The 15156-nt window shown below is 38.6% G+C and overlaps 1 protein-coding gene across 3 annotated transcripts in view; it reads right to left on the bottom strand.

Annotated features, from left to right (window-relative positions):
• Positions 1-15156, bottom strand: part of LY75 (lymphocyte antigen 75) — a 98092-nt gene that overhangs the window by 20542 nt on the left and 62394 nt on the right. For all 3 annotated transcript variants that reach the window (XM_030916295.1, XM_030916297.1, XM_030916296.1), the window contains exons 26-28: positions 12752-12917; positions 10989-11156; positions 8657-8773 (exon numbers count right to left, since the gene is read on the bottom strand). In XM_030916295.1, the coding sequence (XP_030772155.1) occupies positions 8657-8773; positions 10989-11156; positions 12752-12917 (451 nt within the window). The remainder of the gene's footprint in view (positions 1-8656; positions 8774-10988; positions 11157-12751; positions 12918-15156) is intronic.

Raw genomic sequence — 15156 nt, 5'->3', positions numbered from 1 at the left:
GCCCCATCCGAAGGTCACCAACATCAAAGAACGAAGGTAGATAAATCCACAAAGATGGGGAGAAACCAATGCAAAAAGGCTAAGATTCCAAAAACCAGAACGCTGCTTCTCCTCCAAAGGATCACAACTGTTTGTCAGCAAGCGAACAAAACTGGATGGAGAAAGAGTTTGACGAATTGACAGAAGTAGGCTTCAGAAGGTGGGTAATAACAAATTCCTCTGAGATAAAGGAGCATGTTCTAACTTAACTCAATGCAAGGAAGCTAAGAACCTTGAAAAAGGTTAGATGAATTGCTAACTAGAATAACCTCTGTAGAGAAGAACATAAATGACCTGATGGAGCTGAAAAACACAGCACGAGAACTTCATGAAGCATACACAAGTATCAATAGCTGAATTGATCAAGTGAAAGAAAGGATATCAGAGATTGAAGATCAACTTAATGAAATAGAGAAGACAAGATTAAAGAAAAAAGAATAAAAAGGAATGAACAAAGCCTCCAAGAAATATGGGACTATGTGAAAAGACCAAATCTACATTTGACTGTTGTACCTGAAAGTGACGGAGAGAATGGAACCAAGTTGGAAAACAATGTTTAGGATATTATCCAGGAGAACGTCCCCAACCCACCAAGACAGGCTAACATTCAAATTCAGGAAATACAGAGAACATCACAAAGATACTCCTCGAGAGGAGCAACCCCAAGAGACATAATCGTCAGATTCACCAAGGTTGAAATGAAGGAAAAAATGTTAAGGGCAGCCAGAAAGAAAGGTCAGGTTACTCACAAAGGGAAGCCCATCAGACTAACAGTGGATCCCTCTGCAGAAACCCTACAAGCCAGAAGAGAGTGGGGGCCAATATTCAACATTCCTAAAGAAAAGAATTCTCAACCCACAATTTCATATCCAGCCAACTAAGCTTCATAAGTGAAGGAGAAATGAAATCCTTTACAGACAAGCAAATGCTAAGAGATTTTGTCACCACTCGGCCTGCCTTACAAGAGCTCCTGAAAGAAGCACTAAATATGGAAAGGAAAAACTGGTACCAGCCACTGCAATACATACCAAACTGTAAAGAACATTGACACTATGAAGAAACTGCATCAACTAACAGGCAAAACCACCAGCTAAAATCATAATGACAGGATCAAATTCACACATAACAATATTAACCTTAAATGTAAAGGGGCTAAATGCCCTCAGTTAAAAGACACAGACTGGCAAATTGGATAAAGAGTCAAGACCCATCAGTGTGCTGTAGTCAGGAGACCCATCTCACGGGTAAAGACACACATAGGCTCAAAATAAAGGGATGGAGGAATATTTACCAAGCAAATGGAAAGCAAAGAAAAGCTGGAGTTGCAATCCTAATCTCTGATAAAACAGACTTTAAACCAACAAAGATCAAAAGAGACAAAGAAGGCCATTACATAATGGCAAAAGGATCAATGCAGCAAGAAGAGCTAACCATCCTAAATATATATGCACCCTATACAGGAGCACCCAGATTCATAAAGCAAGTTCATAGAGACCTACAAAGAGACTTGGGCTCCGACACAATAATAGTGGGAGATTTTAACACCCCACTGTCAATATTAGACAGATCAAGGAGACAGGGAGTTAACGAGGATATTCAGGACTTGAATGCAGCTCTGGACCAAGCAGACCTAATAGCCATCTACAGAACTCTCCACCCCAAATCAACAGAATATACATTCTTCTCAGCACCTCATCACACTTTTTCTAAAATTGGCCACATAATTGGAAGTAAAACACTCCTCAGCAAAAGCAAAAAAACAGAAACCATAACAGTCTCTCATACCACAGTGCAATCAAATTAGAACTCAGGATTAAGAAATTCACTCAGAACCACACAACTACATGGAAACTGAACAAATTGCTCCTGAATGACTATGGGGTAAATAACGAAATGAGGGCAGAAATAAAGATGTTGTTTGAAACCAATGAGAATGAAGACACAACGTACCAGAATCTCTGGGACACATTTAAAGCAGTGTACAGAGGGAAATTTATAGCACTAAATGCCCACAAGAGAAAGCAGGAAAGATCTAAAATTAACACTCTAACATCAAAGTTAAAAGAAGTAGAGCAGCAACAGCAAACAAATTCAAAAGCTAGCAGAAGACAAGAAATAACTAAGATCAGAGCAGAACTGAAGGAGACAGAGACATAAAAAACCCTTCAAAAAAATCAATGAATCCAGGAGTTGGTTTTTTGAAAAGATCAACAAAATAGACCACTAGCAAGACTAATAAAGAAGAAAAGAGGGAAGAATCAAATAGACGTAATAAAAAATGATAAAAGGGGATATCACCACGGACCCCACAGAAATACAAACTACCACCAGAGAATACTTATAAATACCTCTACACAAATAAACTAGAAAACCTAGAAGAAATGGATAAATTCCTGGACACATACACCCTCCCAAGACTAAACCAGGAAGAAGTCGAATCCCTGAATAAACCAATAACAAGTTCTGAAATTGAGGCAGTAATAGCCTACCAACTGAAACAAGTCTACGACCAGGCAGATTCACAGCAGAATTCTACCAGAGGTACAAAGAGGAGCTGGTACCATTCCTTCCAAAACTATTCCAAACAATAGAAAAAGAGGGACTCCTCCCTAACTCATTTTATAAGGCCAGCTTCATCCTAATACCAAAACCTGTTAGAGACACAACAAAAAAAGAAAACTTCAGGACAATATCCCTGATGAACATCGAGGCAAAAATCCTCAACAAAATGCTGCCAAACCGAACCCAGCAGCACATCAAAAAGCTTATCCACCAGGATCAAGTTGGCTTCATACCTGGGATGCAAGGCTGGTTCAATATATGCAAATCAATAAACATAATCCATCACATAAACAGAACCAATGACAAAAATTACATGATTACCTCAATAGTTGCAGTAAAGGCCTTCGACAAAATTCAACAGCCCTTCATGCTAAAACCTCTCAATAAACTAGGTATTGATGGGACGTATCTCAAAATAATTAGAGCTGTTCATGACAAGCCCACAGCCAATATCATACTGAATGGGCAAAAACTGGAAGCATTCCCTTTGAAAACTGGCACAAGACAAGGGTGCCCTCGCTAACCACTCCTATTCAACATAGTATTGGAAGTTCTGGCCAGGGTAATCAGGCAAAAGAAAGAAATGAAGGGCATTCAAATAGGAAGAGAGGAAGTCAAATTGTCTCTGTTTGCAGATGACATGATTGTATATTTAGAAAACCCCATCACCTCAGCCCAATATCTCCTTAAGCTGATAAGCAACTTCAGCAAAGTCTCAAGATACAAAATCAATGTGCAAAAATCACAAGCATTCCTGTACACCAATAACAGACAAACAGAGAGCCAAATCGTGAGTGAACTCCCATTCACAATTGCTACAAACAGAATAAAATACCTAGGAATCCAGCTTACAAGGGATGTGAAGGACCTCTTCAAGGAGAACTACAAACCACGGCTCAAGGAAATAAAAGAGGACACAAACAAATGGAAAAACATTCCATGCTCATGGATAGGAAGAATCAATATCATGAAAATGGCCATACTGCCCAAAGTAATTTATAGATTCAATGCTATCCCCATGAAGCCAGCACTGACTTTCTTCACAGAATTGGAAAAAACTACTTTAAACTTCATATGGAACCAAAAAAGAGCCTGCATAGCCAAGACAACCCTGGGCAAGAAGAACAAAGCTGCAGGCATCACGCTACCTGACTTCAAACTTACTACGAGGCTACAGTAACCAAAACAGCATGGTACTGGTACCAAAACAGATACATAGACCAATGGAACAGAACAGAGAGCCCTCAGAAATAACACCACACATCTACAACCATCTGATCTTTGACAAATCTGACACAAACAAGCAATGGGTAAAATATTCCCTATTTAATAAATGGTGTTGGGAAAACTGGCTAGCCATTCACAGAAAACTGAAACTGGACCCCCCTTCCTTACATCTTATACAAAAATCAACTCAAGATGGATCAAAGACTTAAATGTAAGACCTATGACCATAAAAATCCCAGAAGAAAACCTGGGCAATACCATTCAGGACATAGGCATGGGCAAAGACTTCATGACTAAAACACCAAAAGCAATGGCAACAAAAGCCAAAATTGACAAATGGGATCTAATTAAACTAAAGAGCTTCTGCACAGCAAAAGAAATTATCATCGGAGTGAACAGGCAACATACAAAATGAGAGAAAATTTCTGCAGTCTACCTATCTGACAAAGGGCTAATATCCAGAATCTGCAAGGAACTTCAACAAATTTACAAGAAAAGACAAACAACCCCATCAAAAAGTGGGCGAAGGATATGAACAGATACTTCTCAAGAGAAGACGTTTATGCAGCCAACAGACACATGAAAAAATGCTCATCATCACTGGTCATTAGAGAAATGCAAATCAAAACCACAATGAGATACCATCTCATGCCAGTTAGAATGGCAATCATTAAAAAGTCAGGAAACAACAGGTGCTGGAGAGGATGTGGAGAAATAGGAACACTTTTACACTGTTGGTGGGAGTGTAAATTAGTTCAACCATTGTGGAAGACAGTGTGGCAATTCCTCAAGGATCTAGAACTAGAAATACCATTTGACCCAGCAATCCCATTACTGGGTATATACCCAAAGGATTATAAATCATTCCACTATAAAGATGTATACACGCATATGTTTATTGTGGCACTATTCACAATAGCAAAGACTTGTAACCAACCAAAATGTCCATCACTGATAGACTGGATAAAGAAATATACACCATGGAATACTATGCAGCCATAAAAATGGATGAGTTCATGTCCTTTTCAGGGACATGGACGAAGCTAGAAACCATCAATCTCAGCAAACTAACACAGGAACAGAAAAGCAAACACCACATGTTCTCACTCATAAGTTGGAGTTGAACAATGAGAACACATGGACACAGGGCCGGGGGGAACATCACACACTGGGCCTGTCAGGGGGTGGGGGGTTGGGGAGGGATAACATTAGGAGAAATACTTAATGTAGGTGACATGTTGCTAGATGCAGCAAACCACCATGGCACGTGTATACCTATGTAACAAAACTGCATGTTCTACACGTGTACCCCAAAACTTAAAGTACAGTAAAAAAAGAAGAAAAAAAAAAAGAAAAACACTTTTGTGGTATAAGTCAAATCATGGGAGAAAATATTTGCAAATTATTTACTGGATAAAAGACTTATATCCATAATATATAAAGAATTCTCACACCTCAATAAAAAGACTCAATTTAAAAAATGAGCAAAAACTCTGAATAGGGATTTCCCCAAATGTGATATACAAATATCCAATAAGCACATGAAAAGATGCTTAATATCATTAGCCATTAGGGAAATGAAATTAAAATCCCAGTGAGATATCATTTCACACTCACTTGGATGGCTATAATGAAAAACACACAAACGTTGGCATCGATATGGAGAAATCAGTACTCTCATATACTGGGAATGGAAAATGGTATAGCTGGTTTGGAAAACAACCTGGTAGTTCTTCAAAGGGTTAAACAAAAGATGCAGCAATTCCATTCCTAGGGGTTTACCCAAGATAAATGGAAACATATGTCCATGCAAAAACTTGTATGTGAATGTTCAGAGAAGCATTATACATACTAACTAAAAATGATTTAAAATCTACGTTGTTTTACCTAAATGTCCATCAACTGATACACGGATAAATAAAATGTATTATATCCATAGAATGGAATTTTATTCAGTTATAAAAAGGAATAATGTACTGATACACGCTACAATATGGATAAACCTTGAAATCTTTATGCTAATGAAAAAAGCCAGTCACACGCAAAAAGCACACATTGTATGATCTCATTTATATAAAATGTCCAGAATTTTACATTCAGGTACTCTGTAGAGATAGCAAGTAGATCAGTGGTTGCCGAGGACTGGGAGACAGGGAGGGGATGCTAATGGGTATTGTGTTTCTTTTTAGGCTAGTGATGGTTGCAATAAAGCTTAAAAACAGGGTACTAGGCCTATTACAATTATAAATTGGTATAAAGATTGATGCCATCACTACCTACACATATTCAATGTTGTCCTGGTTATTTCTGATTTTCACTGATTACCACCTCCCAAGGCAAGACCCCTAAACATCTGCCTGCAGCAATGACACATTAGAAGCACTGCACACACAGTTTGGTTATTGTTTGCTGCTTTATATCATCTCATGCCTACCAGTTCCTCTTCCCCTCTCCCAAACTTCACAGTTATCAATTTTCTGACCAATATGATGTGCAATGGTAGATTTCTAAAGTTGCTTTAAGAAAAAGTCAACTTTTTTCACTTGGCTTAATGTATCTCTCAGTGGACATACTGTGGCTTCTCATAGAAATTTCTACTCATGGCCCTGCTATTGAAAAGTCAAAAATGTTTCAAAAAAACAAAATTCTTTGTGTAGGTGCCAAATACAATTAAATATTCTATAAGTATATCAATGTAACCAAAAACAGTGACTTACAGTGATTTCTATTCATGGCCCTGCTATTGAAAAGCCAAAACTGCTTTAAAAAACAGAATTCCTTGTATAGGAGCCAAATAAATTAAATATTTTATAAGTATATCAAAGTAACCCAAAACAGTAACTTACAGATGTAAATTAAGTCAGTAAGGATGAGATTCAAACCAAATTTGCCATTTGCCTGAAATGTCTTTCTATACGTATATGTCTGTATATTTTAATAGAAGTTTTATTACTCAAACATTTTATAAAAGAAGATAAAACAAAACAATAAGGGAGTCTTCTGATCTAAATTTGCTTTTTCAGAATATATAACACATTTTCAGTTGTTTCTGATAATATAACTACAACGTATATCAAAGGGTACAATTTCAATCTCTGTCCTGGGTGTGGTCTCCATTGCTCAATACAAGACCATTGTTTCTTCAGTCACTTTCAGGTGAAGCCTCAGAATTTTCCAGCTAGTTTCTCTCCATTTTAATTCAAGGGTAGTTAAGGGTCATTAGAGAAAAGGCTTGGGCCAACTAAGTCCTACTATGATGAACTTATCCTCACCTGGTAAACTAAGTCTTTATTGCTTGGTAGTTTAATTTTCATTAACCCTTCTGCAAACCATAAACATTTCAGGAAAACAGTGGTAACCCCAAGAAATAGATGGGTTAGACAGCAAAGGAGAAGCCTATTTTTAAAACAGGCAGATTTGAGTAATTTAGCTTCTTTTCCTTCCCTACCCCTGGTTATCATTGTCCTGTGCCCCTTATCAAACCCTCTTTAGAGTAAATGTATGCTTTTGATGCTCTATGGTCATGGAAAGGTTTTCCTAATTCCAAAATGTCTATGATTTTCGGGACATTTCTGAGCATCTTTCTAAATTGGTCTTGTTTCCTCTATATTAGACTCTGTTTTAAAAAAATTCATATCAATCATATTTTGAATTTGTGGTATTTAGTCCACATTCCAAATATTCGATCCCATTGTCAGACCATGTATCTCATTTTTCTTTTCTTTTCATTTTTTAATTTTTTGAGACAGAGTCTTGAGTCTTGCACTGTTGCCCTGGCCGGAGTGCAGTGGCACGATCTTGGCTCACTGCAACCTCTGCCTCCCGGGTTCAAGTGATTCTCCTGCCTCAGCTTCCCAAGTAGCTATGCACATGTCACCACGCCTGGCTAATTTTTGTATTTTTAATAGAGACGGTGGCAAATTCCTGACCTCTGGTGATCCACCCGCCTCGGTCTCCCAAAGTGCTGGGATTACAGGCGTGAGGCATTACACCTGGCCATGTGTCTCATTTTTCTAACGCTTATCATATGTGAGCCAATATAACCCAAGTCAGGGTTACAAACCCAAAGGTGCAACACTAATAGAAGAGTGATTCTGTTCTCTGCTCATCTCACATAGTCAGCGGAAACATAAAGTAAGTATTGAAGATTTATATGGGATGGTGATCATTTTTAGTTAGTCTTGAGTGATAAGTCTTGAATTGCTAGAGGAAAGGGTGATAAAAGAAAATTGATATGGTTTGGCTCTGTGTCCTCATCCAAATCTCATGTTGAATTATGATCTTCAGTGTTGGAGGAGGGGCCTGGTGGGAGGTGATTGGATCATGGAGGCAAATTTCCCCCTTGCTGTTCTCTTGATAGTGAGTGAGCTCTCATGAGATCTGGTTGTTCAAAAGTGTGTAGCACCTCCTCCTTCACTCTCTGTCCTGCTCCATTATAGTAAAATCTGCTTGTTTCCCATTTGCCTCTGACAGGATTGTAAGTTTCCTGAGGCTTCCCAGCCATGCTTTCTGTACAGCCTGCAGAACTGTGACTCAAAGCTCTTTTCTTCATAAATTACCCAGTTTCAGGTAGTTCTTTATAGGAGTGTGGGAACAAACTAATTCAGAAAATTATTTTCCACCATTTAACTTTAAACTCAAAGATAAAGGTATGTTAATGGCAGAGCAGAGACACAAAAACTGTCTTGGTATTTATGTAAGTTATGTTAAGTATGTAATTATACTTTCATGTATTGATAGACATGTACTTTGAAGAACTATGGCTTGATAATTATGTTATAATGAAGTACAAAAACAAATAGAGAAAACTGGCAGATTTACAACTTACTTTCATAAGTTATTCCTAACATGACCCATGAAGCCATATAATTGAAGTAGAGAAGTTGCTCAAGAACAAAGTTATTCTCCTTTTCATCTCGAATACTCAGAATTTGTGATTTTGGATCTGTTAAATAAAAAATGATCAATAATTTTAATACTTATCTAGAACACTTTGATAGGTTTAAAACATTTTAATTCTCACTTTAATATACTTCAAAACTTAAACAATATTGGACAATTAGAAAGATATGTAAAATAAAATTATGCCATTGTACTAACAGGTTAAGGAGTTTTCAAATGTTTGATGTTAAATTTGGTCTTATGGTATAATGGAAAACTAGTAGCTGAGTAGAGAATTTAAAACATTGATTCACTTCACTTTCCCCTATTTAAAGGTAATTTTCAGTTGGTATAAATCCACCCATAGTAATGATAGACTGTCAAAGATTACTCTATAATAATTAAAACCTCTTAGATGAACTATAACAGGGGTCCCCAACCCCCGGGCCATAGACTGGTACTGTTAGGAATCAGGCCTGTTAGGAACTGGGCCGTACAGCAGGAGGTGAGCAGCAGGCAAGCAAGCATCACCGCTTGAGTTCTGCCTCCTGTTAGAGCAGAGTGGCATTAGATTGACAGAGGAGCGCAAACCGTCTTGTGAACTACGCATGTGAGGGATCTAGCTTGCACACTCCTTATGAGAATCTAACTAAGGTCTGATGATCTGAGGTGGAACAGTTTCATCCTGAAACCATCCACCCCTCCCTGTCAGTGCCAGAAAGGTTGGGGACTGCTGACCTATACGACAGATCTTCCTTTTCCTTAGTTATCAGTATGAGGGTTAAAAGGCTTAATATTTCCCAAAGGGTGTTCCTCACAAAATTAACAAGAAGGTTCCAGAAAAGATCTACATGGATTTAAAAAAGTTTGCAAACATTGGTTTAAACAAAGTTAAACTCATTTATTTATGCCAGTATTTCTTAAGGTATATGTTAATGTACATTTGTTAATGTCCAACAGGAAGCTATGGTGTCTAGTGTTTCTCAATCTTTTTCTTTTGTGTTGGTTATTTTTTTCAACCTTATTCTAAGGATTTTTTGCAGAACATCTCTCAAGACTAACGTTATATAGAGTATGCTTTGGGAAATAATGGTTTGATATTTTCTATAGCAACTTTCACTAAGTTCATTGTTTCATTGGTTCCAACAGTTCCATCATTTGGAAGTCACAGATCCTTAGTGGATATCATAGGTATTATCTGAAGACTCTTGAGAACTGAAAGTGTGAAATGTGCACATCTTTAAGCTTAGCTGCTGCTTTGTGGTGTGTCTAAGCTTTTGACTGCTCCAACTAACCTATTTTCACTTCCTCATAGTCTAGCTTGATTTAATGTCCAGTTCTCTGCTCTCTTGTGTGCCATTTCTTTCCCCCTTCCTTTTTTTTGGAGATAGGGTCTCCTGTCATCCAGGCTGGAGTGCAGCTGGTGCAATCACAGCTCACTGCAGCTTCAACCTCTTGGGCTCAACCATCCTCCCTCCTTAGCCTCCCAAGTCGCTAGAGCTACAGGCATGTGCCATCATGCTTTTAATTTTTTGCAGAGAAAAAGTCTTACTATGTTGCCCAGGCTGATCTTGAATGCCTGGCATCAAACAATCCTCCCACTTCAGCCTCCCAAAGAATTTGGATTACAGGCATGAGCCAATGTGCCTAGCCCATTTCTTTTCCTTTTAAAGGAGAACTCACTTTCCTTACAAACATAGACTAGTTCTTGAATGGATGAGTAAAGAAAGGAGTTATGCCTATACTTTCCATTTTAATTAACACAAATTTTAATACTTTGTCACTGATAATGTAGATATTAGGAGATGAATATTTTTGACATCTAGTTACTAGTGCTAATTAGAAATATTTATAACACAGAAAATTTTTTTTTAATTAGCAAAAACAATAAGTAATGACAGTATAATATACTTGATACGGTTTGGCTGTGTCCCCATCCAAATCTCATGTTGAATTGCAGCTCCCATAATCCCCAAGTGTCATGGGAGGGACTCGGTGGGAGGTAACTGAATCATGAGGGTGGGTATTTACCGTGCTGTTTTCATGATAGTAAGTCTCACGAGATCTGATGGTTTTATAAAGGGCAGTTCCCCTGCACATGCTCTCTTGCCTGCTGCCATGTAAACATATCTTTGCTTCTCCTTCACCTTCTGCCATGATTGTGAGGCCTCCCCAGCCATGTGGAACTGTGAGGCCATTAAACCTCTTTTTCTTTATTAATTACCCAGTCTTGGGTATGTCCTTATAGCAATGTGAGAATGGACTAATATAATACTTACTCAGTTTCTGGCATTTAGAATGAACTTCATCCAGTGTTGTTGCCATATGCCTATTCTTTGTTATTATGAAATTGTAGCAACAGTTCTGAAATGGTATCCATGGAGTATTTAGAACAGGAGATGGACATTTAACACTGTCAACTGGTTTGAACTCTTTTTCAGTCTCATCTAGAAAAAGAGTTAATGGTAAGAATTCTAATTTGAGATATAAATGTTAAATCCTGTTTGCAATCATTAGGCTTGATTTGTAGGAAATATTCAGGAAGCCAAGAAGTAATACCCTAGTGAAGCCTGTCTCTTTATACTCAGATACAGCACACAAAAAGCCAACTTTCTATAGGAAGGAAATTACTTGACACAATTTTCTTACCCCTGCTGTGGAGTGGAAGAATGTAAAAAGTGAGGTGCTATTAGGTTAAATGCAATTTCTGTCTTCCTGCATTACCAAATGTCAAGTACAAGAGACCACCCCTAGAGATACTGTACAAACATATTCATTATTAAAAGTCACCTAACTATAACTTTGAGAATTCATTTTCAAGTTTCTGTCTACGGATACTATTAATTTTAAAGGAACATTTAAATGAAACACTTGATGTTCTAAATAAGTTATTGCTTTAACCAAGTCAAACAGAAATAATATTTAAAATCTGACATCTACAGTATCTGATTATGATCTTTTTCCATTTTCTGAAAAGGCCATACATTCACAAAGATACAAATATAAACATAGTCCACTCAAATAAATTAAACTGATTTAATATGTGGCAGAGATCACTCAGTATCTCTCCTGGATCACAATAAGTCCCTCTGTCCATGAAGCAGTGTATTCTTTCTACCACAAACCCACAAATGTGACCTTGACAGTTGTAAAAACACTTTCCTCTGACTGGGCTAGAGATTGCACACCTGACTCAGGCTAAGTTCATGAGATTTTCTCTAAGGATTTACAAAGTGAAATTTAGAAATTGTCTCAACTCATCTCCAGTTATAGGTTCAGCTCTATCCCCGTTTTGGGGATCCTGAATTTCCCCTTGTTTTAAGCTAGCTTGAGGTGGTTGCTGTTACTTACAAACAACTGAATCTTTTTTTTTTTTTTTTGAGACAGAGTCTCGTTCTGTCGCCCAGGCTGGAGTGCAGTGGTGCGATCTTGGCTCACTGCAACCTCTGCCCCTCCAGGTTTAAGCAATTCTCTGCCTCAGCCTCTGGAATAGCTGGGATTACAGGTGTGTGCCACCATGCCTGGCTAATTTTTTGTATTTTTAGTAGACAGGGGGTTTCACCATCTTGGCCAGGCTGATCTTGAACTCCTGACCTCGTGATCCACTTGCCTCAGCCTCCCAAAGTGCTGGGATTACAGGTGTGAGCCACCGCACCTGGCCACAACCAACTGAATCTTAAGAGTGACTCATAAAAATGTTAGTTGTGATATTATGAATCATAAAAGAATTCTCACAAGTGTAAGCTTTCTACAAGTATAAATGTATGCAGAAAGAGGTAGAGTAACAATGGGACTTTAAAGTGTTAATCCCCATTGTCAGCTGACGTAAAAATAAAACATACCTAAAATAACCCATTAATAATAATATATTTAATATATAATTCTGCTTGAATACAAATTTTCACAAATGTTCCTATAAAAAGACATGACTATAATTTCTTCACAATTCCAAAACCAGATTTTACAAAACCACTCCTCAGAAATTTTACCACTTATGAGACTGTTAGTAATTTAAGAATTTAAATATATGAAATTCACATACTTCCTGAATAGTAGCAAATAGCACCTGGTTGATTGTCATTGCAATCAGCTGTTTTCCAGAATCCATCAGTGTCTAATATTACACAGTCTTCAAGTTGCCCATTAGTTTCAGCCCAGCGACTAAAATGAAGACGTTTCCCATCTGACCAACCAAAGTTGAGTTCATCCTGTAAGGAGCAGAAATACATTTCAAGTGGCAATATTCATGTTATCCCTTTGTATTATTTTGACTTCCATGGTCAATCTAATGATTTTTTTTTTTTTATATTTAACACACATTTACATACCATTTACTACATGAAAAGCATTGTTCTAAATGCTTTATAAATATTGCCTTACTTAATCCTTGTAACAACTATATAAGGGAGGTGCTATTATTATCTCCATTTTAAAGACAAGGAAACTAAAGGTATACAACTTTGCAAAGTCCCACGAATACAAACCACACTGCTGGGCCTCTCTGCCAGGCTGTCAATCCCTACAGTCTATGTCCTAACCATTATGCTATGCTGTCTCACACATAATTGGATCCACTGGTTATCAGAAATCAGAAAACTAAAATGGGATGAGGATTACTGATTAGATCAGAGACAACCTGGTGTAGTGGAAAGAATATGGGCTACAGAGCTAAGCCCACAGGGTGCTGAATCCTGATTCAGTCACTTTTACTAGCTTTTGTGTGCCACATCTCCAAATTTCCATCCCCCATCAATGAAACCAGTGTGACACTTAACTTCGTGGGGCTGGAATTAATGGGATAATGTGTAAAGTCTACAACTTAGGGGCTAGCTGGCACACAGAGAGCTGGCGGTTCCCTTCTTCTGAAGTCCTCAGGCACTGTGGATCTCACACCTCTGTTTTCACACTTGTTGGGGAGAGAAGCATCTTCATTCACTAGATTCTGTTGTGTGCTAGAAGTCTGTGAACATCTGCCTTTACACCCTCCCAAGGTCCTGACCACCCATCTAGGTACAGGAGATGGACTGTGGGGTACAGGCCTATCTGAGCTTCCCCATGGTGCTGCCAGAGCACCGGGCCTTACATACCCACTGCTGAGTCTGGTGCTGGCCTAACAGAGCCACTGAGCTAAGCTTTCCTGAGTCCCAAGACAATCTACATCACTAGTTTATTTGAAATATTGAACGAAGCCACACTTAGTGAGTCATAAACAGCAATATAGTCAAGCTTCAACACCACTGGCTGCTTCATTCTGAAATGTTCATGACCAGAGTTCCAGCTGTAATCCTAGCCCCTAACCCTAACCCAGTCAGGGCCTAAGCCACTGTGGCCTCCAGTGTGGAGGCCGCGCGACTTTGCCTGCACTCATCCATACTGCCCTGCATTTCTTCCCCTTTGAGGCACTCCCCACCTAACCCTGTCCCTGATCCTTTGGAATTTCCATTCCATCTAAATAAATCATCCCACACCTTTTATCTTTTCATTGAATATAAAATATTAAGACTATAAACATCTTTTCAGTAATTCTTGATCTTAATTGATCTTAATTTAACTCTGGCTAGAATGCTCACACATTGTTGGTGGGATTACAAATTAGTTCAGCCCCTGTGGAAAGTAGTTTGGAGATTTCCCAAAGAACAAAAATAGAATTACCATTCAACCCAGCAATCCCATTGCTGGGTATACACCCAAAGGAAAATAAATTGTTCTGCCAAAAGACACTCGCGCTCAAATGTTTATTATAGCACTATTCACAACAGCAAAGACGTGGAATCAATCTAGATGCCCATCAACAGTGGATTGGATCAAGAAAATGTAGCACAGGCCGGGCGCGGTGGCTCAAGCCTGTAATCCCAGCACTTTGGGAGGCCGAGACGGGCGGATCACGAGGTCAGGAGATCGAGACCATCCTGGCTAACACGGTGAAACCCCGTCTCTACTAAAAAACACAAAAAACTAGCCGGGCGAGGTGGTGGGCGCCTGTAGTCCCAGCTACTCGGAGGCTGAGGCAGGAGAATGGCATAAACCCGGGAGGCGGAGCTTGCAGTGAGCTGAGATCCGGCCACTGCACTCCAGCCCGGGCAACAGAGCGAGACTCCGTCTCAAAAAAAAAAAAAAAAAAAAAACAAACAAACAAAAAAAAAAAACAAAAAAAAAAACAAAAAAAAAACAAAAAAAGAAAATGTAGCACATATACATGATGGCATACTGTGCAGCCATAAAAAAGAACAAAATCATGTCCTTTACAGCAACATGGATGTAGCTGGAGGACATTATCCTAAGTGAATTAATGCAGGAACAGAAAACCAAATACCACATGTTCTCACTTATATAAGTGGGAGCTAAATATTGGGTACATATGGACGTAAAGATGGGAATGATAGTGTCTGGGGACTCCAAAAGTGGGGAGGGAGTGGAGCAAGGGTTGAAAAACTACCTATTGGGTAC

This window comes from Rhinopithecus roxellana, chromosome 14 (genome assembly GCF_007565055.1).
Source record: "Rhinopithecus roxellana isolate Shanxi Qingling chromosome 14, ASM756505v1, whole genome shotgun sequence".
Classification (NCBI taxonomy): domain Eukaryota; kingdom Metazoa; phylum Chordata; class Mammalia; order Primates; family Cercopithecidae; genus Rhinopithecus; species Rhinopithecus roxellana.
Note: the sequence above shows the minus strand (reverse complement) of the source record. Positions and strands in the feature narration are given on the sequence as shown.